This window comes from Dendropsophus ebraccatus, chromosome 1 (genome assembly GCF_027789765.1).
Source record: "Dendropsophus ebraccatus isolate aDenEbr1 chromosome 1, aDenEbr1.pat, whole genome shotgun sequence".
Lineage (NCBI taxonomy): Eukaryota > Metazoa > Chordata > Amphibia > Anura > Hylidae > Dendropsophus > Dendropsophus ebraccatus.
The window spans coordinates 224,676,584-224,703,051 of NC_091454.1; the positions used below are offsets into that span (position 1 = coordinate 224,676,584).

The following is a 26,468-nucleotide window of genomic DNA, read 5'->3' on the forward strand; positions in this document are numbered from 1 at the left end:
TAACGAGTACCATCGAGTACCCTAATGCTCGATCGAGTACCAAGCTCAGATGAGCATGCTCGCTCATCACCAATAGCATTGATCAGTGTAATAGGCGTTCTGCTGATCGAGCCTGCCTGTGGCAGACTCAATCAGCAGAGCGCCGATCGGACCGCAGGGAGGAAGGTTAGAGACTTACGGCAGTCTGACTCAGTGATTGGCACCTCTGCAGTCACACTGTGGGTGTCCTGATCAGTAAGTGACAGGAGCTGCTCCTGTCAATTACACTTAAACACCACAGTCGCGCCACTGCGTTTAAGGAGTTAATGACAGGCTGCAGCGCCATAGCTGCAGCCTGTCATTAACGATGAGGGCTGTGCTGCTCACTGCAGCTGGCCCACACCTGCTATAAAGTGCGCTCCGCTCCAGAGTTTGCTTCATAGCTCCCTAAAGACCCAGGACATACATGTACATTCTTAGCTGTCTGGTGACAGACTTCCAGGACATACATTTATGTCTTGGGGTTAAATGCTAGTTTCCAATCATCCGCTGTGGAGGATATATTTAATTCTTTCATCCATTTCGCATATGGACCCAATGGGTTCAAATATCATTTGTTTAGCTAATATGTTATTGATATGGTTTAACCCTATAGGTTGTTTTTTATAGAGTTGTAATAAATTTAAGTTGAATTTTACTGTGATTTCAGTTCTGGAAAACAAGAAATGTCTAATTTTCAGATATTTATAAAAAGTCTCCTGAAGGAAGACCAAACTCAGCCTGAACATCCAAAAAGTGCGGAGAACCCTTCATGGAACAAAGAATTAAGTTCTGTTAGGCCCAAGGCTATCCATGAATGTAAGGCCACATTGGGTTATGCTACATGAGGAAGGTCCATTGGAGACCTTAGGAGAAGTATATTGCATCTAGTTCCAGATGAGCTGTGTGATATAATCCAAGGAGTTGGGATATGTTATAAATAAGCATACATCAGAGTCGGAGGCAAATGTGGTTTAGGGTACAAACACACACAGCAGATACGCAGCAGATATGCAGCAGATTTGGTGGTGCAGATTTTATGCTGTGTTCAGTTATTTAGATCTAATCTGCTGCATATCTGCTGCGTATCGCAGCAGTAAATACGCAGCGTATATGCCGTGTGTGTTTGTACCCTTAAGCAGATGTTTCACTATTTGCAGCCAGGGTGTTTGGGTAGGAGATTGGCATAGGATAGTAGCTTTGAGGTATAGCTGAATATTAGGCAATCCCAAGCCCCCTACTATTATGTCTTTAGTAAAAATTTGGTAGAAAACTCTAGATCTGCTGGAGCCCCACATGTATGACAGTAATATAGATTTAACCGATGAAAAGAAACTGTGTGGCACACAGATAGGTACAGTTCTAAAAATATAAAGAAGTTTTGGTAATAAGAACATCTTAAAAGAATTTATTTTTTCCTAACCAAGAAAGATCTTTTTTTTTTTCATTTGTTTTATTGAAGTTTGTATATCAAATGTATAAATAAAGCATTGTATCAAGATATGCAATCTGATAGTAAACATATACAAACAATAAGTAGTAACAGTCCGCTGGTTCATTAAAGCAGCAGTGTAAGCGTTGCCAAGGAATACATTGTACAAAGTAGAAACCCACTGCATCTCAAACTCGTCAGGTAGGTACACAATGTCCCTTTAATACAAAACAGCTTCAAAAATAAAGATTCTTTTTACATCTTAAACAAAATGTCTCAGTTCTTCTCTCGTTTGAATATACTGATTGGGAGTGTAGTTAGTGAGGGTTGAGGCACACCACATGCCAAGAAAGATCATTTTTACTGAACTGTTCCAACTCAAATTGTAACATACTTAATAAGGAGTGTAATTGGCTACATACAAATTCTTTAAAGTTACAGTAAACTTGATTCCTAAATACATTAAATGACTCGCCTGCCAATCTAAAGTAAATGTAGATTTCAAGAGGGATACAATATCTACTGGCATATTATCAGGAAGTGCTTGAGTTTTAGTGGTGTTCAGCTTATAATATGATAGGTGGCCAAAATCTTCAAGGATATTTAATATGTTTGGGAGAGATTCAACTGGGTCAGATACAGTCAGGATGACTGTATGCACCCTGTTGCCAATCTTTATACCTTTGACTGTTTCGCTAGTTCATAAGAGTTGTGCCAAACGCTCCACTGAGAGGACGAAAATAAGAGGGTACAATGGACACCCTTGACGGGTGCCATTTGTTATCTGAAATGATGATGAAAGGGAGCCATTTACAAAAACTTGTGCAGGTGGTGTAGAATATAAATCTTTTATGGCTTTAAGTATAAGGCCCTCAATCCCTAACTGCTGTAACAACGAGAAGGCGTATGACCAATTTATGTGGTCGAACGCCTTCTCGGCATCTAGAGAGAGAATAAGAGCGGTTTCACCAGATTTTTCCAGGGCATGATATTGATTAAGCGCCTGGTGTTCTCTATTCCCTGGCGACCTTTCACAAAGCCTGTTTGGTCCTCTCCAATAAGACCAGGTATTAAAGCTGCCAGTCTTACCGCTAACAATTTAGCATATATTTTAAGATCACAATAAGCAGTGATATTGGTCTGAAGTTTTGTGGGACCTCTTGACTCTTGCCTGGCTTGGGGAGTGTTAAAATTAATGCTTTTTGCTTTTCCTCTGGGAAGGAATCCTCCATCAAAGCAGATTGAAAAAATTTAGTAAAATGGGGATATAGAATATTAATAAAGGATCTATAATGAAGATTAGTAAGTCCATCTGGACCAGATTTCCCAATATTGAGGTTTTTAATTATTGCTTGTACTTCATCAATGGTGAAGGGAGTGTTCAATGTCTCTGATTGATCACTAGATAGTTTGGGAAGGTCAATGGAATTTAGAAAGTTGTTTATATTTAGGAGGGGTGGGGAAGGGTAGTATCTGCCTTCAAATTATATTACTTAGCATAATACTCTTTAAATATGTTAGTGATATCTCGTGGAAAAGGATGCTGGTTGACCTCAGGGAGATCAACCAAAACACCGCAGAGACACCATCACGTGTCTCAACGTCAGTGTATTCTAGAACATTGCCCCCTGGGAAATCGAATATGCAAAAGAACACTGCAGAGACACCATCACATGTCTCGACGTCAGTGAACTAGCCAGACCTTCCCTCCGGGAAGGAACAACCAAGCCAAAGCGTTCTCCAGTCAAGGAAACCACCTCAGCAAGGTATCCATCCACAGACAGCTGTTTCGGGGTTTTTGCCCCTCATCAGTGTGGAGTAGGTTTCCGGCTAGTGGGAGCAATGACTAGTAAGTGCATGCAAAAGGATGCTGGTTGACCTCAGGGAGATCAACCAAAACACCGCAGAGACACCATCACGTGTCTCAACGTCAGTGTATTCTAGAACATTGCCCCCTGGGAAATCGAATATGCAAAAGAACACTGCAGAGACACCATCACATGTCTCGACGTCAGTGAATTAGCCAGACCGTCCCTCCGGGAAGGAACAACCAAGCCAAAGCGTTCTCCAGTCAAGGAAACCACCTCAGCAAGGTATCCATCCACAGACAGCTGTTTCGGGGTTTTTGCCCCTCATCAGTGTGGAGTAGGTTTCCGGCTAGTGGGAGCAATGACTAGTAAGTGCATGCAAAAGGATGCTGGTTGACCTCAGGGAGATCAACCAAAACACCGCAGAGACACCATCACGTGTCTCAACGTCAGTGTATTCTAGAACATTGCCCCCTGGGAAATCGAATATGCAAAAGAACACTGCAGAGACACCATCACATGTCTCGACGTCAGTGAACTAGCCAGACCTTCCCTCCGGGAAGGAACAACCAAGCCAAAGCGTTCTCCAGTCAAGGAAACCACCTCAGCAAGGTATCCATCCACAGACAGCTGTTTCGGGGTTTTTGCCCCTCATCAGTGTGGAGTAGGTTTCCGGCTAGTGGGAGCAATGACTAGTAAGTGCATGCAAAAGGATGCTAATTGACCTCAGGGAGATCAACCAAAACACCGCAGAGACACCATCACGTGTCTCAACGTCAGTGTATTCTAGAACATTGCCCCCTGGGAAATCGAATATGCAAAAGAACACTGCAGAGACACCATCACATGTCTCGACGTCAGTGAACTAGCCAGACCTTCCCTCCGGGAAGGAACAACCAAGCCAAAGCGTTCTCCAGTCAAGGAAACCACCTCAGCAAGGTATCCATCCACAGACAGCTGTTTCGGGGTTTTTGCCCCTCATCAGTGTGGAGTAGGTTTCCGGCTAGTGGGAGCAATGACTAGTAAGTGCATGCAAAAGGATGCTGGTTGACCTCAGGGAGATCAACCAAAACACCGCAGAGACACCATCACGTGTCTCAACGTCAGTGTATTCTAGAACATTGCCCCCTGGGAAATCGAATATGCAAAAGAACACTGCAGAGACACCATCACATGTCTCGACGTCAGTGAACTAGCCAGACCTTCCCTCCGGGAAGGAACAACCAAGCCAAAGCGTTCTCCAGTCAAGGAAACCACCTCAGCAAGGTATCCATCCACAGACAGCTGTTTCGGGGGTTTTGCCCCTCATCAGTGTGGAGTAGGTTTCCGGCTAGTGGGAGCAATGACTAGTAAGTGCATGCAAAAGGATGCTGGTTGACCTCAGGGAGATCAACCAAAACACCGCAGAGACACCATCACGTGTCTCAACGTCAGTGTATTCTAGAACATTGCCCCCTGGGAAATCCATTTCCCAGGGGGCAATGTTCTAGAATACACTGACGTTGAGACACGTGATGGTGTCTCTGCGGTGTTTTGGTTGATCTCCCTGAGGTCAACCAGCATCCTTTTGCATGCACTTACTAGTCATTGCTCCCACTAGCCGGAAACCTACTCCACACTGATGAGGGGCAAAAACCCCGAAACAGCTGTCTGTGGATGGATACCTTGCTGAGGTGGTTTCCTTGACTGGAGAACGCTTTGGCTTGGTTGTTCCTTCCCGGAGGGAAGGTCTGGCTAGTTCACTGACGTCGAGACATGTGATGGTGTCTCTGCAGTGTTCTTTTGCATATTCGATTTCCCAGGGGGCAATGTTCTAGAATACACTGACGTTGAGACACGTGATGGTGTCTCTGCGGTGTTTTGGTTGATCTCCCTGAGGTCAACCAGCATCCTTTTGCATGCACTTACTAGTCATTGCTCCCACTAGCCGGAAACCTACTCCACACTGATGAGTGATATCTCGTGGGACTTTTAATTTTCCTGTTCCTGCATTATTTAACATGTAAGGGATTTCAGTTTTAAGATGTTTAGCTTTTAGTTGGTTAGCCAGCAGCTTTCCAGCTTTGTTACTTTGAAAATATTATTTAATTTTTAGTCTTTTAAGTTGTTTTTCTTAGTCCAAAATTAAACATTCTCTCAACTTCTGTCTGAGTTCAGTAAGGTCAGAGCAGTCTGGTCTTTTTTGTTAAGAGTTTCAATTTTCTTAATATCAGATAAGATGGAAGAGATCTTTTGAGATCAGTTGTCTGGCTCACTTCTTGTAATTTTTGTTTATAGGAGGGGTGATTTAAAAAAAATCCATTACAACGCCATAGATACGTGTTGGTAATATTGCACAATTCCTGTAAGGAGAGGCTAATACCTGAGTAAGAGTTATCCTATCTGTTAAGAATAAAGCAATGCGTGAGTAACTATTACGAGGACAGGAGGAAAAAGTATAGTGCTCTCCATATATCGTATAGGTCCTCTTCCATAAAAACCTGTGATGTTGCTGTGGAGTCTATTTGAGCATCTGGGGTCATATTTAAATCTCCACAATATATAATTTTACCTTGTTGTATCTTAGCCACATGTCGCTGAACTTTATGGATAAATTTAATCTGATGTTGGTTGGGGGCATAGATAATAACCAATGTATAAAGTATGTTGTTGATTTGACAGACCAATATTATAAACCTACCCTCTGGATCTGATTTAACTGTTACGGGATTAATCGCCACAGTATTGCAAATGGCGATAAATACTCCTCTCGATTTAGAAGTGGGAGTGATAAATATTGGCAAATTGCGCATTGCGTACTGTATGTGTGTCTGTTGCTAATAAGTGAGATTCTTAACCCCTTCAAGACTAAGCCTATTTGCACCTAAAAGACCAGGCTCATTTTGCAAAATCTGACCTGTCTCACTTTATGCGCTTATAGCTCAGTGATGCTTTAACGTATGCTAGCGATTCTAAGATTGTTTTTTCGTCACATATGGCACGTTATATTAGTGGCAAAATTTGGTCACTACTTTGTGTGTTTTTTGTGAAAAACATCAAAATATAATAAAAAATTTGCATTTTATGAACTTTGAAATTCTCTGCTTCTAAAAAAAGAAAGTCGTATCACATAAATTAGTTACTAAGTCACATTATCGATATGTCCTCTTTATTCTGGCTTCATTTCATAAACATATTTTACTTTTTTAGGGTGTTACGGGGCTTAGAAATTTATCAGCAAATTACCACATTTTCGTGAAAGTTTCCAAAACTGAATTTTTTAGGGACCAGTTCTTTTTTTAAGTTTGATTTTAAGTGACCCCATTTTGGAAACTACACACCTTAAAGAATTAATCTAGGGGTATAATGAGCATTTTAACCCTACAGGGGCTGGAGGAAAGTATTCACCATTAGGCCGTAAAAAATGAAAAATTAAAATTTTCCAATAATATATAAGTTTAGATTAAAGTTTCTCATTTTCAAGAGGAACATGAGAGAAAAAGCACCCCAAAATTTGTAACGCAGGTTCTCTTGAGTACTACGGTACCCCATATGTGGGCGTAAACCACTGTATGGGCACACAGCGGGGCTCAGAAGGAAGGGAGCGCCAATTAGCTTTTCCATTGCAGATTTTGCTGAAGAAGTTTCAGAGCGCCAGGTGCATTTGCAGCGCCCCTGTAGTGTCAGCGGAGAGAAAACCCCCCATTTTGGAAAGTACACCCCTCGAAGAATTCATCTTGGGGTAGGATGAACATTTTGACCCCGCAGGTGTTAGAGGAAAGTATTCAAAATTAGACAGTAAAAATGAAAAACTCTAATTTTTCCAATAATATGTTCGTTTAGTTTAAAATTTCTCAATTTCACGAGGAACAAGAGAAAAAAAGTACCCCAAAATTTGTAACACAGGTTCTCCTGAGTAAAAAGGTACCTCATATGTCGGTATAAACCACTGTATGGGCACACAGCGGGGCTCAAAAGGAAAGGAGCACCAGTTAGCTTTTTCAATGCAGATTTTGCTGAAGAAGTTTCTGAGCACCAGGTGTGTTTGCAGAGCCCCTGTAGTGCCAGCGGAGTAAAATCTCGCCATAAGTCACCCCATTTTGGAGAGTGCACCCCTCAAAGAATTAATTTTGGGGTGTGGTGAGCATTTTGCTTTTTATCACTTTTTATCCCCTGTCACCAATCATTCATGGTGACAGGGGATAAAAAGTGCCGGCGGCACATGGCACAAGCGATCAGCGGTATATAGTATATACCGCTGATCGCTTGTACCGGGACCCCACAGGGGGGTCCCCGATGACTGCCCCATGCTCTCCGCTACCTCCGGTGGCGGAGAGCATGGGTGTTTCATTCATTTTTACAACGAGATCACTGTGAACAGATATACTCTGTTGACAGTGATGGCGGCGGCCATTTTTAATCTAATGGCCGCCGGGGGAGGGGGGGTTAGTGATCGGGGCACTAGGGGGGCTGATCTGGGGTCTGATTTTACTTATTTCATCTCCCCCCACCGTGGATTCACGGTGGGGGGAGATGAAATACAGCGGAGGCACAGGCCCATTAGTGACCACCGTTTCGGCGGTCACTAAGAGGTTAATGGGGGTCAGCTGCGGGACCGCAGCTGATTCTCATTACCTCCGGTGCTGCAGTCAGATGAGAGCGGAAACTCTATCTCTGTAGCGATCCCGCTCTCATCATAAACCCCCCTCAAGTCAGGAACGTATATGTACATTCCTACTGCACGGGGCATGTGCAATAGGAACGTATATATACAGATTGCTGACGTGAAGGGGTTAAACACATATAAGATCACCTTTTAGGAGCTTAGTTTCCTTCCATAAGAAGGCCTTTTTTTGTGGGCTATTTAGCCCTTTTACATTCAGAGAGACAATTTTAAGTACCATAACTCATGTAATTATCGCTGTACATTGGTATTATTTTTGAAAAAGAGTTTAACCTCTTAAGGACATAAGACGTACCCGTACGTCATATGTTCTCAATAGCACTTCAAAGCGGGGCCGCACGGCGACCACGTTTTGAAGCGCCGCGGTCCATGGTATATCTATACAGCAAAGATCTCAATGAGAGATCAAGTGTATATACTGGAAGTCCCCCAGGGGGAATAACCCTAACCCCAGGGGGAATAACTCTAACCCCAGGGGGGCTTCTAGTATATGTGTAAAAAAAAAAAAGTGATGTTAATAGTAAAAAGCCCCCTCCCCTAATAAAAGTCTGAATCACCCCCCTTTTCCCAGGTTTTAAATAAAAGTAAACAAATAAATAAATAAACATGTTTGCTATCGCCGCGTGCGTAATCGCCCGAACTATTAATTAATAACATTCCCGATCTCGCACGGTAAACGGCGTCAGCGCAAAAAAATCCCAAAGTGCAAAATTGCGCATTTTTGGTCGCATCAAATCCAGAAAAAAATGTAATAAAAAGCGATCAGATACAATATTTATACATGTTATATATCGTTGTTATTGTAACGACTTGAGGAACATGCATAACAAGTCAGTTTTACCCCAGGGCAAATGGCGTAAAAACACATACCCCCCCCCCCCCAAATAAAAGAAATGCGTTTTTTTTTTTCAATTTCACCAAACTTTGATTTTTTTTCGGGTTTCGCAGTGTACTTAATGCAAAAATTCAGCCTGTCATTGCAAAGTACAATTAGTGACGCAAAAAATAAGGGCTCATGTGGGTTTCTAGGTGGAAAAATGCAAGTGCTATGGCCTTTTAAGCAGGAGAAAAAACTGAAAACGCAAAAACGAAAATGGGCCCCGTCCTTAAAGGGTTAAGATATTAGGCAGATTTTGGATTTTCACCTTTAGCAATACATTTTTTTTGTGGCTCAACAAACATACAAAATAAAACCAAACAAAAACAATTAAACCTTTAATGATGGAGGAAGTTTTAATTTTTGCGCCTTCGTTTTTTCCTCCTTAGGTTTAAAAGGCCATAGCACTTGCATATTTTCACCTACAGACCCACATGAGCCCTTAGTTTTTGCGACACCAATTATACTTTGCAATGACAGACACTTTATTTTTCCATAAAATATGCTGCGAAACCAGAAAAGTGAAATTGAAAAAAAGGTGCATTTCTTTTTATTTTGAGGGGTTTCGTGTTTATGCTGTTTGCCCTATGGTAAAACTGGCAAGTTAGCTATGTTCCTCAAGTCAGTACAATTACAGCGATATGTAACTTGTATAACTTTTGTTTTATTTGATGGCTTTAAAAAAATTAAAGCCTTTTAAAAAAAAGTTTTTAAAATTGCTCTATTCCCATCCTTATAACACTTTTATTGTTTGGTTTATGGGGCTGATTGAGGTGTCATTTTTTGCACCACGTTCTGTTCTTTCTTTCTGTATCTTGTTTGTATATATGCAACTTTTTTATCTCTTTTTATTACATTTTTTTCTGGATTTGATGTAAACAAAAACATAGAAACATAGAAGATTGTCGGCAGAAAAAGACCACTCGGTCTATCTAGTCCGCCCTTTTAGTATTTTCTTTCTTATTATCTTAGGATAGATATATGTCTATCCCAGGCGTGTTTAAGTTCTGTTATTGTAGATTTACCAACCACCTCTGCTGGAAGTTTGTTCCAGGTATCTACTACTCTTTCAGTAAAATAATATTTTCTTACATTGCTTCTGATCTTTCCCCCAACTAACCTCTCTCTGTGTCCTCTTGTTCTTGAGCTCAGTTTTTTACTAAAAGCACTCCCCTCTTGAACCTTATTTAGTCCCTTAACATACTTAAAGGTTTCAATCATGTCCCCCCTTTCCCGTCTTTCCTCCAGACTATACAGATTCAAATCTTTAAGTCTTACCTGATATGGTTTATGCCTCACACCCTCCACCATTTTTGTAGCCGTCTTTGGACCCGTTCTATTTTATCAATGTCCTTTTTTAGGTGAGGTCTCCAGAACGGGACACAGTATTCCAGATGTGGCCTCACCAGAGCTCTACACAGCAGGATCACAATCTCTCTCTTCCTACTGGTTATACCTCTAGCTATACACCCCAGCATACGATTTGCTTTTCCCACTGCCTGGTTGCACTGGTGACTCATTTTAAGGCTGTCAGAAATCATTACCCCTAAATCCTTCTCTTCTGAAGTCTTTTCCAACACAGTACTGCCGATGTGATACTCGGATAGAGGATTCCTCCTCCCCAAGTGCACTATTTTTTTGCATTTTGGTGATTTTTTTGCGCTGACGCTGTTTACCATGTTTTATTAATAAAAACAATTTATTTTTTTCACACATATTTATTAGAAGTCCTCTGGGGGACTCCTATGAACACAGAACTGATCCCCTCTGGGGGACTTCTATATACACAGCACTGATCCCCCTGGGGGACGCCTATATACACAGCACTGATCTCCCTGGGGGATGTCTATATACACAGCACTGATCTCCCTGGGGGATGTCTATATACACAGCACTGATCCCCCTGGGGAACTTCTATATAAAAACTACCAAATATATATATATATAACAAACTACCAGTATGTACAGTCAGTAAGTCAGTGAGTCTCAGCCTGCTCTGAGTGGGGTGTGTAATATACTGGGGACCTGATACTGGGGTGTTTAAAGCTCCTTTTGTGTTGTGTTGACTGTAAATTCTAACTGGAAAATTTTGAACCCACACCCACGATAGGCCACACCCCACCGAGATCACACCCACAATAAGCCACACCCCTTTTTAACACTAAAGTTTTCCTGGAAAAAAAAATTCAAATGTTGGTAACCTTGCTGATGCTTGCCAAGGGTTAATCATAGTGGCAATGTCCTTTTGCAGTGACTGCCTCAGTGCTTGTAGCATGTGTTTCATAGTCCTTTCTATTATGGGGCAGTCTGAGGAGGGTAACTGTGTAAAGTAATCCTCCTGACAGCTATTAGTAAGGTCATCAGATAAGGGATCTTTATTACTCACTGTGTCAGCTGTGTCATCATGGTGGAGCTTTTGGCGGCTCTTCTGTGGGCTCTCAGAGATAGGAGAAGCAGGTGAAGGAGTAGCTGCAGCATGTCTGCCATGTGAGGAGCAGGAAGCAAACTCCCCATCACTGTGTTGCTTACTCTGTCTCCTTCTCTGTCTGGGGAAGATCGGAGGGACCGACTGTCTTTTCCTGCTGTGTGGTGATGTGGAGATATGCAGGAGAGAAGCTTCAGTACAGTCAGAGGTAGGGGAACCAGTCATGGTGTTAGGAGGCTGTTAGATATGCAGTGGTGCTGATTAGTGTTGATGAGGAGGTCACCAGTCACTGTAAGCTGCTTGGAACGTGGGAGCTGGTGCAACATGCAGCCATTCAGTTCAGCAGCCAAGCCACACACCCAGCTGGAGAGGTTTTCTATGGGGATTTGCTGCTGCTGCTCTGGACAGTTCCTGACATGGACAGAAGTGGCAGCAGAGAGCACTGTGTCAGACTGGAAAGAATACACCAATTCCTGCAGGAGATACAGCAGCTGATAAGTACTGTCTGAAAATGTTTTTTTTTTCTTTAACCCTTTTTCCTCCGCAGGACATACAGTCACGACCTGCGGGGGGTTCAGAGAGAGGCCGCGCCATGGCCCCACTCTGTACCAGCGCAATCCCGGCTGCTTACTGCAGCATGGGACCGTGGATATTAGCGGGTGCCGCCGATCGTCCGCGCCCACTAATTAGGAAAGTTAGAAGCAGCTGTCAAACATGACAGCTGCTTCTAACAGTCCTGTGTCCCGCGCTCCCTTGTGTCTAGTGGCCAGATCTCCCTCCCGCGATGCGATCGTGGGGGGAGATCCGGTGTACACAGCCAGCCGGGGCTCAGCGTCGGAATGACGCTGATCCCGTCTCTGCAATCAATGTATGTGGTCTGCTGCAGACCATTATAATAGAGCACCGATCTAATGTATCATTGCTTTATTATATACACAGCATGGATCTCAATGGGAGATTAGTGCTTTGTATATAGAAGACCCCCAGGGGGATCAGTGCTGTGTATATAGAGGTCCCCCAGGGGGATCAGTGCTGTGTATATAGAAGTCCCCCAGGGGGATCAGTGCTGTGTATATAGGAGCCCCCAGGGGGATCAGTGCTGTGTATATAAAAGTCCCCCAGGGGGATCAGTGCTGTGTATATAGGAGGCCCCCAGGGGGATCAGTGCTGTGTATATAGGGAATCAGTGTTATGTACATAGAAGCCCCCAGGGGGATCAGTGCTGTGTATATAGGAGGCCCCCAGGGGGATCAGTGCTGTGTATATAGGAGGCCCCCAGGGGGATCAGTGCTATGTATATAGGAGTCCCCTAGGGGGATTAGTGCTGTGTATATAGGAGTCCCCCAGGGGGATCAGTGCTGTGTATATAGAAGTCCCCTAGGGGGATTAGTGCTGTGTATATAGAAGTCCCCCAGGGGGATCAATGCTGTGTATATAGAATTCCCCCAGGGGGATCAGTGCTATGTATATAGGAGTCCCCTAGGGGGCTTCTAATTACTGTTAGTAAAAAAATAATAAATAATCCTCTCCCCTAATAAAAGTTTAAATCACCCCCCTTTTCCCATTTTATAAATAAAATTAAATAAATAAACAAACATATTTGACATCGCCGCGTGCAAAATTGTGCATTTTTGGTCGCATCAAATTCAGAAAAACTGTGATAAATATCGATCAAAAAGTCGCACATACGCAAGTAAGGTTCCGATAGAAAGAACACATCATGGCGCAAAAAATGACACCTCACACAGCCCCATAGACTAAAGGATAAAAGCGCTATAAGCCTGGGAATGGAGCGATTTTAAAGAACTTTTCATTTTTTTTAAAGGTTTTGATTTTTTATAAGCCATCAAATAATATAAAAGTTATACATGTTACATATCGTTGTAATCGTAACAACCTGAGGAACATGCATAACAAGTCAATTGTACCATATGGCGCATTGGCGTAAACGCAAAACCACCCCAAATAAAAAATATTGTGTTTTATTTTCAATTTTACTGTGCATATAATTTTCTTCTGGTTTCGCAATATATTTTATGCAAAAATTAGGTCTTCCATTGCAAAGTACAATTAGTTTCACAAAAAATAAAGGCTCATGTGGGTCTGTAGCAGAAAAAATGCAAGTGCTATGGCCTTTTAAACCCAAGGAGGAAAAAACGAAAATGAGCACGGTCCTGAAGGGGTTAAAGGGGAACTCTGGTGATATTTTTTTTTTCTTCCCAGCAACTGTTGTCAGAAAGTTAATCAGATTTGTAATTTACTTCTATTTAAAGCGACTCTGTACCCACAATCTGTCCCCCCCCAAACCACTTGTACCTTCAGATAGCTGCTTTTAATCCAAGATCTGTCCTGCAGTCCATTCGGCAGGTGATGCAGTTATTGTCCTAAAAAAACAACTTTTAAACTTGCTGCCCAGGCCAAACAGGAGTATCTGTGCCCTATCTTTGCACCACCCCTCCGTCCTTCCTCACTGCCCTCCTCATCATTAGGAATGTTCAGGGCAGATTGCCTCCTATTCTTCACCTGTGTCAGCCTGGCACATGGGCATGAACTTTAAGGACCTGTGCAGTTTTCAACATGGAGAGAATGTTCCAGTGGCATTCCTAATGATGAAGAGGGTGGGGAGGAGGGACGGAGGGGTGGTGCAAAGTTAGGGCACAGATACTCCCGTTGGGCACAGGGCTGAAAGTTTAAAAGTTGTTTTTTTAGGACAATAACTGCATAACCTGCCGAACGGACTCCAGGGCAGATCTTGGATTAAAAGCAGCTATTCGAAGGTACAAGTGGTTTTGGGGGGTTAGATTAGTCGCTTTAAAATTTCAAGTCTTCCAGTATTTATCAGTTGCTGCATGTGCTGCAGGAATTTGTGTATTCTCTCCAGTCTGAGACAATGCTGTTTTTTTCTGGTGTTCCCCTTTAATTAAATTTACAGTGGGGAAAAAAAGTATTTAGTCAGTCACCAATAGTGCAAGTTCCACCACTTAAAAAGATGAGAGAGGCCTGTAATTGACACCTCAGACCTCAAGACCTCAACTTTGGGAGACAAAATGAGAAAACAAATCCTGAAAATCACATTGTCTGATTTTGTAAGAATTTATTAGCAAATTATGGTGGAAATTAAGTATTTGGTCAGTAACAAAATTTCATCTCAATCCTTTGTTCTATATCTTTTGTTGGCAATGACAGAGGTCAAACATTTTCTGTAAGTTCTCACAAGGTTGGCACACACTGTTGTTGGTATGTTGGCCCATTCCTCCATGCAGATCTCCTCTAGAGCAGTGATGTTTTGGGGCTGTCGCTTGGCAACACGGACTTTCAACTCCCTCCAAAGATTTTCTATAGGGTTGAGATCTGGAGACTGGCTAGGTCACTCCAGGACCTTGAAATACTTCTTACGAAGCCACTCCTTGGTGGTGTGCTTTGGATCATTGTCAGCCACGTTTCATCTTCAATGCCCTTGCTGATGGAAGGAGGTTTGCACTCAAAATCTCACGATACATGGCCCCATTCATTCTCTCATGTACCCGGATCAGTCGTCCTGGCCCCTTTGCAGAGAAACAGCCCCAAAGCATGATGTTTCCACCCCCATGCTTTACAGTAGGTATGGTGTTTGATGGATGCAGTATTCTTTTTCCTCCAAACACGACAACTCGTGTTTCTACCAAACAGTTCCACTTTGGTTTCATCAGACCATAGGACATTCTCCCAATACTCTTCTGGATCATCCAAATGTTCTCTAGCAAACTTTAGACGGGCCCGGACATGTACTGGCTTAAGCATTGGGACACGTCTGGCACTGCAGGATCTGAGTCCCTGGCACTGGCGTAGTGTCTTACTGATGGTAGGCTTTGTTACATTGGTCCCAGCTCTCTGCAGTTCATTCACTAGGTCCCCCCGCATGGTTCTGAGATTTTTGCCCACCGTTCTTGTGATCATTTTGACCCCACGGGGTGAGATTTTGCGTGGAGCCCCAGATCGAGGGAGATTATCAGTGGTCTTGTATGTCTTCCATTTTCTAATTATTGCTCCCACAGTTGATTTCTTCACTCCAAGCTGGTTGCCTATTGCAGATTCAGTCTTCCCAGCTTGGTGCAGGGCTACAATTTTGTTTCTGGTGTCCTTTGACAGCTCTTTGGTCTTCACCATAGTGGAGTTTGGAGTCTGACTGTTTGAGGGTTTGCACAGGTGTCTTTTTATACTGAAAAGTTTAAACAGGTGCCATTACTACAGGTAGTGAGGGGAAGAAAGAGGAGACTCTTAAAAAAGAAGTTACAGGTCTGTGAGAGCCAGAAATCTTGCTTGTTTGTAGGTGACCAAATACTTATTTTCCACCATAATTTGCAAATAAATTCTTACAAAATCAGACAATGTGATTTTCAGGATTTGTTTTCTCATTTTGTCTCTCATAGTTAAAGAGGATGTACCACCTGATACATCCTCTTTAATTTGAATGCACGAATCGAACAGCGCCCCCATTGGGAGGGAATTCCCTCCCCTGTATGACGCAGATTTATTCTAAGGGAGCCGTGTCATACAGGGGAGGGAATTCCCTCCTTTGGGGGCGGCCCGGCCGGCCTCCAGTGCTTGAGTACCGGCTGGTTCCGGTGCTTAGAACGGCGCCGTGCACGGGAACCGGGCCTCGGTCCGAAAAACGGACCGTGGCGCTGGCTTCCCCGTGCCAGCGCCGTTCAATTTGCGCATTCAGATTAAAGAGGATGTACCAGGTGGTACATCCTCTGTAAGGTCTACCTATGATGTAAATTACAGATGCCTCTCATCTTTTTAAGTGGTGGAACTTGCACTATTGGTGACTGACTAAATACTTTTTTCCCCACTGTAAATACAGGTAAGGATGGACACATGTAGCAGAAGTGAGATCTGTAAATGCACATCATATAACACATACAGGATCTGCGGTGGATTTGTGGCTAAATCCAGTCATCTTTAGACCACTGATACACACAGACACTTTATGTAGTGTTAAAGTTAAGCTGTGATTGGATGCCACCTGTGTAAGACCAAAGATAGAGATATATTTCTCTATAAGACAGCTTGATATATCTGAGCCAATGTCTTCAGTTCTATGACACTTTTTGGCATTTTCTGCAGTGCTCTGGGGAGAAAGCTTTGTTTTGTGGCTTTTTCTCATAGGATTCTCAATAGGACATTACAGTGCCAGGAAAATGTATGTACACAATGACACAACATAATAATACCAACAATAGGTTGGGTATAACTGTGCACAGTGTCTGCCATAGGTGATCATTACTTTACCGTCCTATTATTGTCGGGTGTTTCAGTATCATTACAATATACAATGGTCACATTTCTCTCTGCAGGAAGAGATCACTTTGTGATCAGATACAGATCCCATCTGATTAATGATATAAAGGAAGTGAATCTGGTTCTAGATGATCTCCGATCCCATAATCTACTGACTGAGGAACAATATAAAGATTTGCAAGCAATTCCCACATCGAAGGAGAAGATGAGCCGTCTATGTGATACATTCCAGTATGAGTCTGACGCAAAGAAGGATCAATTCTACATTTCCCTCTGGAGATACAACTACACCGTCATCCATAACCTGGAACGATCAGAGAAATCTTCATCTTCCAAAACATCAGCAGGTATGAGGTATAATATACTGTATTATTATTATTATTATTATTATTATTATTATTATTATTATTTTTTTTTTTTTTTTTTTTTTTTTTACAGAACATATCCCAGCCATTAGGATATTGATATTTTCTCCCCAGTGCAGCTTCCATCTCCAAGCTGCATTAATTATTGGGGGGGGGGGGGGGCGATTTTAACCCCTTCGTGCTGCAGCTAGTTTGGACCTTAATGACCAGGCTAATTTTTCAAAATCTGACCAGTCTCACTTTATGCGCTTATAGCTCAGTGATGCTTTAATGTATGCTAGCGATTCTGAAATTGTTTTTTTGTCACATATGGCACTTTATGTTAGTGGCAAAATTTGGTCACTACTTTGTGTGTTTTTTTGTGAAAAACATCAAAATATCATGAACAATTAAAAAAATTAGCATTTTATGAACTTTTAAATTCTCTGCTTCTAAAAAAAGAAAGCCGAAGCACATAAATTAGTTACTAAGTCACATTACCAATATGTCTTCTTTATTCTGGCATAATTTGGTAAACATATTTTACTTTTTTAGGGTGTTACGGGGCTTAGAAATTTATCAGCAAATTATCACATTTTCGTGAAAGTTTCTAAAACTGTTTTTTTTTTTTTCTTTTGTTCTTTTTTTAAATAGATTTAGAAGTCTGGTATCCTGAAAACCCCCATAAGTGACCCCATTTTGGAAACTAGACACCTTAAAGAATTAATCTAGGGTTATAATGAGCATTTTGACCCTACAGGGGCTGGAGGAAAGTACTTACAATTAGGCCGTAAAAAAATGGAAAATTTAAATTTTCCAATAATATATATGTTTAGATTAAAGTTTCTCATTTTCAAAAGGAACATGAGAGAAAAAGCACCCCAAAGTTTGTAACGCAGGTTCTCCTGAGTACAACGGTACCCCATATGTGGGCGTAAACCACTGTATGGGCACACAGCCGGGCTCAGAAGGAAGGGAGCGCCAATTAGCTTTTCCAATGCAGATTTTGCTGAAGAAGTTTCCGAGCACCGGGTGAGTTTGCAGGGCCCCTGTAGTGTCAGCAGAATAGAATCCCCCCAAAAGTCACCCCATTTTGGAAAGTACACCCCTCAAAGAATTCATCTTGTGGTGTGGTGACCATTTTGACCCCACAGGTATTAGAGGAAAGTATTTAAAATAAAAGTGAAAAACTCAATTTTTTCCAATAATATGTTGGTTTAGTTTGAAATTTCTCAATTTCACGAGAAATTGGAGAGAAAACGTACCCCAAAATCTGTAACACAGGTTCTCCTGAGTAAAACTTTACCCCATATGTGGGCATAAACCACTGTATGGGCACACAGTGGGGCTCAGCAGGAAGGGAGTGCCAATTTACTGGAGCAAAACCACAGCTAGTAATAGTTATTAGAATAGCGCAGTTACTAAAATAAAATAAAAAAAATGATTACACGTAATGTGGGGTGGTTACGGACAGTCTGGGGTGGTTATGGGCAACCTTAGTGGTTACAGGTAATCTGGGGTGGATACAGACAACATGGGGTGGTCACGGGCAACCTGCTGTGGTTACGGGCAACGTGGGGTGGTTACGGGCTATCTGGGGTGGTTACGGACAATCTGGGGTGGTTATGGGCAATGTGGGGTGGTTACGGATAAACTGAAGTGCTAATAGGTAATCTGGAGTGGGTACCTGTAATCTGGCATGGTTACCGCAATCTGCAGGGGGTCATTGGCAATTGGTGGTCAGAGGCAAGGTGCGGTGGTTAGAGGCAAGGTGCGGTGGTCAGAGGCGACGTGCGATAGTCAGAGGCGGCGTGGTCAGAGGCAACGTGCGGTGGTTACGGGCAACCCGGGGGGGGGGGATGGGTTATGTGCAACCTGGGGGGTTACCGACAATCTGGGATTGTTACGGATAAAGTGAAGTGCTTATAGGTAATCTGGGGTGGGTGCATGTAATTTGGGGTGGTTACGGGAAATCTGGGGTGATTATGGACAATCTGGAGGGGGTCACTGGCAATTTGGGTGGTTACGTTCAACGTGCGGTGGTTACGGGCAATGTTCGGTGGTTACGGGCAATGTGCGGTTGTTATGGGCAACATGCGGTTGTTATGGGCAACGTGCGGTTGTTTTGGGCAATGTTCGGTTGTTATGGGCAACGTGCGGTTGTTATGGGCATCGTGCGGTTGTTACGGGTGATTTGGGAGTAAACTGCAATCATTACTATAATAAAAAGTGTGTGTTTTATTTTTTTGTGTGTTTTTCACTTTTTGTACTTTTACACATTTTTTTCACTATATTACTATGATTACTGTGATATTTTCTATCACAGTAATCATAGTTTAGTGACAGAGACCAAATTGGTCTCTGTCACTTTAAATTTTCAGAGTTGGCTGGTTCTGGCGCGCATGCGCAGATCAGAACCAGCCTGGACGTCGAGGAGGAAGGAGCTCCCAGGATCCGGCGAGTATATGGGGCAGGGGGGGGGGGGTGACTGGGGGACGGGGGGGTGACTGGGGGGGTGGGGGGCGACTTAGGGGGTGGGGGCACATCACTTTTTATCCCCGATCACTGCCCCATGCTCTCCGCTACCTCCGGTGGTGGCTAGCGATTCTGAGATAGTTTTTTCATCACATATGGTACTTTATGTTAGTGGCAAAATTTGGTCACTACTTTGTGTGTTTTTTGTGAAAAACATCAAAATATCATGAAAAAGTAAAAAAATTTGCATTTTATGAACTTTGAAATTCTCTGCTTCTTAAAAAAGGAAGTCATAGCACATAAATTAGTTACTAAATCACATTACCAATATGTCTTATTTATTCTGGCATAATTTGGTAAACATATTTTCCTTTTTTAGGGTGTTATGGGGCATAGAAATTTATCAGCAAATTATCAAATTTTCATGAAATTTCCAAAACTGATTTTTTTTTTAGGGACCAGTTATTTTTTAAAATGGATTTAGGAGGCTTATATACTGAAACCCCACATAAGTGACCCCATTTTGGAAACTAGACACCTTAAAGAATTAATCTAGGGGTATAATGAGCATTTTAACTCTACGGGGGCTGGAGGAAAGTGTTCACCATTAGGCCAGGTTCAGACTATGTAAGTGTGCGGCTGTATTTGCGGCTGTAATTGTGCGGCGGTATTTTTGGTGGTTCATGTGTACGCTGGAAAGTATAGGATATACGGCTGCACAGTGCACACTATGTATGAATCTACGGCCCGATCGTAAACAGACCCGTAAAAAATGAACAAGACCATTGTTTGCAGCTGGAAACGCGGCCGTGGATTGACAGGCGGTCCGTACGGAGTACTTCAAAAATAGCCGGCAATGATGCCGAATGCCGATGCCTCTAATAGTTAATATATTAAAAAAACACATTTTCCTAGTAATAAAGTCCCTTTCGTTGTTCAATAATTTAATTCTAACGAATCCATCATTTTGCAATTAAATATACTGTTAAAATAAATATATATATATATATATATATATATATATATATATAAATAAATGTATATTTATATATATATATTTATTTTTTGACTATATTTAATTGCACAATGATGGATTCGTTAGAATTAAATTATTGAACAACAAAACTGAATTTATTTAATCGAAAATGTGTTTTATTAATTAAATATTAATTAGTATAGGAAGCTCCATAAGCCGTTAATTCATATTGCCGGCAATAGAGCATTCTGTACTAATCATCACTTTACTTTAATGAAAACATCAAATATTTCTTCTAATTATGTTATCACAATAGCATTATTAGAAGAAACATTTAGAATTATATGTGCGCTCAGCTGATTGGCTGATCGGCTGAGCGCACATATAATTAGCGGGTCTACAGCACAGTGACTTCATTGTGCTGCGGACCAGCGAAGAGGACACATCGGGGTGAGTATACAGCTCTCCCCACCCCCTCCCCAGCACTGCACCCCTCCCAGCAAGGAAGGGGGGTCACTTAACCCCTTCCTTGCTGGGATGGGTGCAGTCTGACATCATTCTGGCCCCCAAGGGGTTAAGGGGGATGCAATACTTCCTCCCTTAACCCCTTGGGGGCCAGACTGTAAGCAGCGATCTGTACCCCAGTACCCAATGCCACCAGGGGTGCTGGGAAGAGCCGGGTGCCAGTGGTCCCGGAGCATCAAAATTGGCGCTCCTGGACCGGGCGGCAGCAGGCTGGTAAGATTTAGGCTGGGGAGGGCCTAAACCAATGGCTCTTCCCACCCTGGTGTTCCCACCCTGGTGTTAAATAAATAAATAATAAAAAAAAAACGCATAGGGTCCCCCCTATTTTTATAACCAGCCGGGTTAAAAACCAAACGACAGCAGCCTGGTAACACCAGGGTGGGAAGAGCCATTGGTTTAGGCCCTCCCCAGCCTAAATCTTACCAGCCTGCTGCCGCCCGGTCCAGGAGCGCCAATTTTGACGCTCCGGGACCACTGGCACCCGGCTCTTCCCAGTACCCCTGGTGGCATTGGGTACTGGGGTAATAATAGGGGGTTAGTGTTAGCCATTTTATACCGGCTAACACTAGGCCCCAACTTAGTAATGGATTCCGTCTATTAGACGGCTTCCACTACTAAGTCTATAAAGTAAAGAAATAAAGACAAGACACAAGTTAAAAAAATTTTTTATTCAAATAAAAACACCCCCCACACCCCTCATTGACCATTTTATTAAAAAAAAAACAAAAAAAAACAAACGCTGGTCATCGACGTAGTCCACGGAATCCGACGTAATCCCCAGGATACCGATATCTGAAAAACAAAAAGGGAGAAACACACAAAAAACACACAAACAGGAGCACAACACCCATCATTGTGAGCGGTGTTGTGCTCCTTACAGTATGCAGCATCTTTACAGATCGCTGCTTACAGTCTGGCCCCCAAGGGGTTAAGGGAGGATGTATTGCATCCCCCTTAACCCCTTGGGGGCCAGACTGATGTCAGACTGCACCCATCCCAGCAAGGAAGGGGTTAAGTGACCCCCCTTCCTTGCTGGGAGGGGTGCAGTGCTGGGGAGGGGGTGGGGAGAGCTCTATACTCACCCCGATGTGTCCTCTTCGCTGGTCCGCAGCACAATGAAGTCACTGTACTGCGGACCGGCTTATTATATGTGCGCTCAGCCGATCAGCCAATCAGCTGAGCGCACATATAATTCTAAATGTTTCTCCTAATAATGCTATTGTGATAACATAATTAGAAGAAACATTTGATGTTTTCATTAAAGTAAAGTGATGATTAGTACAGAAAGCTCTTTTGCCGGCAATATGAATTAACGGCTTATGGAGCTTCCTGTACTAATTAATATTTAATTAATAAAACACATTTTCGTTGAAATAAATTCAGTTTCGTTGTTCAATAATTTAATTCTAACGAATCCATCATTGTGCAATTAAATATACTGTCAAAAAATAAATATATATATAAATATACATTTATTTATATATATATTTATTTTAACAGTATATTTAATTGCAAAATGATGGATTAGTTTAAATTTAAATATTGAACAACGAAAGGCACTTTATTACAACGAAAATGTGTTTTATTATTTTAATAGATTAACCATGAGAGACATCGGCATTAGTGCAGAGGATCGCAAACCCCGGTAATAGCAATTCATGTAAACTGTGTTCCCTGCTTTCCCAGATGCATCCAGAGGTGTTTGCATCACTTTCTTAAGATTTTATTTGTTATTTTTAGTTGAACCAGATTTCCAAGTAAATGACCGTATGTTTTGAGCCGCATGTCTATTTTTTCCCACGGCCAGAGTTTCATCCGCACATTTACAGCCGCATAAAAAATACAGCCGCACAGTTACATAGTGTGAACCTAGCCCCCGGCTGTAAAAAAAATGGAAAATTTAAATTTTCCAATAATATATACATTTAGATTAAAGTTTCTTATTTTCAAAAGGAACATGAGAAAAAAAGCACCTAAAAATTACTAACACAGGTTCTCCTGAGTATAATGGTACCCCATATGTGGGTGTAAACCACTGTATGGGCACACAGCGGGGCTCAGAAGGGAAGGAGCGCCAGGTGCATTTGCAGAGCCTCTGTAGTGTCAGCAGAGAGAAAACCCCCCATAAGTCTACCCATTTTGAAAAGTACACTCCTCAAAGAATACATCTTGGGGTGTGGTGAGCATTTTGACCCCACAGGTATTGGAGGAAAGTATTCAAAATGAGACAGTTAAAGTAAAAAACCTGAATTTTTCCAATAATATGTTAGTTTAGTTTGAAATTTCTCAATTTCACGAGTAACAGGAGAAAAAAGTACCCCAAAATCTGTAACGCAGGTTCTTCTGAATACAATGGTACCCCACATGTGGGCATAAACCACTGTATGGGCACACATCGGGGCTCAGAAGGGAAGGAGCGCCAATTAGCATTTTCAGTGCAGATTTTGCTGAAGTAGTTTCTGAGCGCCAGGTGCGTTTGCAGCGCCCCTGTAATGTCTACAGAATAGAACCCCCCCAAAAGTCATCCCATTTTGGAAAGTACACCCCTCAAAGAATTCATCTCGGGGTGTGGTGAGCATTTTGACCCCACAGGTATTAGAGGAAAGTATTCAAAAGTAGACAGTAAAAATGAAAAACTCGAATTTTTCCAATAATATGTTTGTTTAGTTTGAAATTTCTAAATTTCTCGAGGAACAGGAGAGAAAATTCACACCAAAATCTGTAACACAGGTTCTCCTGAGTAGAACGGTACCCCATATGTGGGCATAAACCACTGTATGGGCACACAGCGGGGCTCAGAAGGAAGGGAGCGCCAATTTGCTGGAGCAAAACCGCAACTAGTAATGGTTATTAGAATAGCACTGTTACTAAAATACAATAAAAAAAAATTAGATTACAGGTAATGCGGGTTGGTTACGGGCAACCTGGGGTGGATACCGACAACCTGGGGTGGTTACGGACAATCTGGGGTGGATATGGTCAACATGGGGTGGTCACGGGCAACCTGGGGTGGATACCGACAACCTGGGGTGGTTACGGACAATCTGGGGTGGTCACGGGCAACCTGCTGTGGTTACAGACAACCTGCTGTGGTTACAGACAATCTGGGGTTGTTACAGGCAACCTGCTGTGGTTACGGCCAACGTGGGGTGTTTACGGCCAATCTGGGTTGGTTACAGATAAACTGAAGTGCTTATATGTAATTTGGGTTGGTTACGGCAATCTGGCATGGTTACGGGCAATCTGGAGGGGGTCTTTGGCAATTTGGGGTGGTAAGAGGCAGTGTGCGTCGGTTAGAGGCAACGTGTGGTGGTCAGAGGCAATGTGTGGTGGTCAGAGGCAATGTGTGGTGGTCAGTGGCAACGTGCGATGGTCAGAGGCGACGTGAGGTGGTTAGAGGCGACGTGTGGTGGTCAGAGACGACGTGTGGTGGTTAGAGGCAGCGTGCGGTGGGGGCGATTTACTGACACTTTTTATCCCCTGTCACCAATGATTTATGGTGACAGGGGATAAAAAGTGCTTCCCTGCACAGGGAACAGGCGGTCAGCGGTATATAGTATATACCGCCGATCGCCTGTTCTGGGACCCCACAGGGGGTTCCCGATCACTGCCCCATGCTCTCCGCTACCTCCGGTGGCGGAGAGCATGGGGCTTTGATAATTTTTTTATTTCCATCCCTGTGAACAGAGATAGTCTGTTCACAGGGATGGGGGAGGCCATCTTGGATCTGATGGCCGCCCGGGGAGGGGAGAGGGTTAGTTACGCCCTAATAGGGGGCTGATCTGGGGTCTGATGAATACATTTTCATCTCCCCCCCACCGTGGATTCACGGTAGGGGGAGATGAAAGCGAACGGCGGCGCCGGTAATGGCCGGTACCGGAGATCGCCACTGTAACGTCGATAGTGGCGATCTCCGGTACAGGAGCCGGGGGACATACTAATGGTGGCGGCGGGAGGAGACAACGTATCGCAGCCTCCTACCGTCGCCCGATCGGTGGCAAACATCACATCTCCCTCAGAGATGCTGCGGTCGCATCGACCGCGGCGTTTATGGGGTTAACTGCCCGGGGGGAGCGCAGCTCCCCTCCGGGCAGAGGCAGCCGGGGGATGCTGTGTGACATAGCCTCCTCCCGCTGCCCGATGTCACATAGGGAAGGCGGGGGGAGGCAGGGAAAGCATGACGTTTGGGGAACGTCATGTTGCATTAGCTACCTGTTTTACATGACGTTCCCCAAACGTCATTTTGCGGCAAGGGGTTAAAGGAGCAGTGTGGCGAAATTTTTTTATTAAAGTATTGTATTGCCCCCCAACAGTTATACAAATCACCAATATACACTTATTACAGGAAATGCACAAAAAGTGCTTTTATCCCTGCACTTACTACTGCATCAAGGCTTCACTTCGTGGATAATATGGTGATGTCACTTCCTGGATAACATGGTGATGTCACTTCCTGGATAACATGGTGATGTCACTTCCTGGATAACATGGTGATGTCACTTCCTAGATAACATGGTGATGTCACGACCCGACTCCCAGAGCTGTGAGGGCTGTGGCTCCTGGAGAGGATGATGGCAGAGGGATGCTTAGTGTCCCTCCGGTGCCCTGTGTCCCTCAGTGTCCCCCTGCCAATCTTTCCAGCAGTCACAGCCCGCACCGCTCTGGGAGTCGGGTCGTGAAATCACCATGTTATCCAGGAAGTGACATCACCATGTTATCCAGGAAGTGACATCACCATGTTATCCAGGAAGTGACATCACCATGTTATCCAGGAAGTGACATCACAATGTTATCCAGGAAGTGACATCACAATGTTATCCAGGAAGTGACATCCCCATGTTATCCAAGAAGTGAAGTCTTGATGCAGTACTAAGTGCAGGGAAATAAGAACTTTATAAGCATTTCCTGTAATAAGTGTATATTGGGGATTTGTATAACTTTTTAAGGGAACTACAATACTTTAATAAAAATTTTTGCCACACGTCTTTAATGAAACTTTATGGCCTTCTTTGGATGCCACTGCGAAACCATCTTGTGTGGAGCCTACACCTCTTGCTAACCCATTACATGCCAACCGTTTATATGATATTTGGAGGTTACATCACCCCTCAGAATTAGACTACACCTTTTTTTCTTACACACAGATCTTATACAAGAATTGAATACTTTCTTGTAGATCACACTACCATACCCAAAGTTGCATCAGCATTCATAGGCACTACAGAATGGTCAGATCATGCCACAGTCTAATAGAAGTTGAGGAACAGTATTCGTCATATAATAACTTAGTATGGAGCCCTAATTTTATTTTGCAACACTTTAAATATTCCTCGGCTAAGTCATCTGCTCTTAGGGGGTCCCGATCACTCAGTGACAGGTGGTTGTTCTGTCACTGGCTTTCTTAAATGCAGCGATTGCTTTAGATCACGGCAGGATAGCAGCTGCCTGTCATTATGCCGGGCTCTGGACACACTGATCTGTGCGGGACCACTCACACTGCAGCGCTTCCACACACATCAAAAGCCCCTCACTGTCAGGAACATTTATATACATTCCTGCTGCATGGGGCATGTGCAGCAGGAATGTGTGTGTGTGTATATATATATATATATATATATATATATATATATATATATTCTATA

The 26,468-nt window shown here is 43.0% G+C and overlaps 1 protein-coding gene across 7 annotated transcripts in view; it reads left to right on the forward strand.

The window, feature by feature from the left end:
• LOC138770571 (uncharacterized) overlaps positions 1-26,468 on the forward strand; it is a 277,918-nt gene that overhangs the window by 46,743 nt on the left and 204,707 nt on the right. For all 7 annotated transcript variants that reach the window (XR_011359470.1, XR_011359472.1, XR_011359471.1 and 4 more), the window contains exon 5: positions 16,563-16,853. Coding sequence is in view for 3 of the 7 variants with exons in the window: in XM_069949693.1 (XP_069805794.1) it covers positions 16,563-16,853 (291 nt within the window). In the remaining 4 variants the exon portion in view is untranslated. The remainder of the gene's footprint in view (positions 1-16,562; positions 16,854-26,468) is intronic.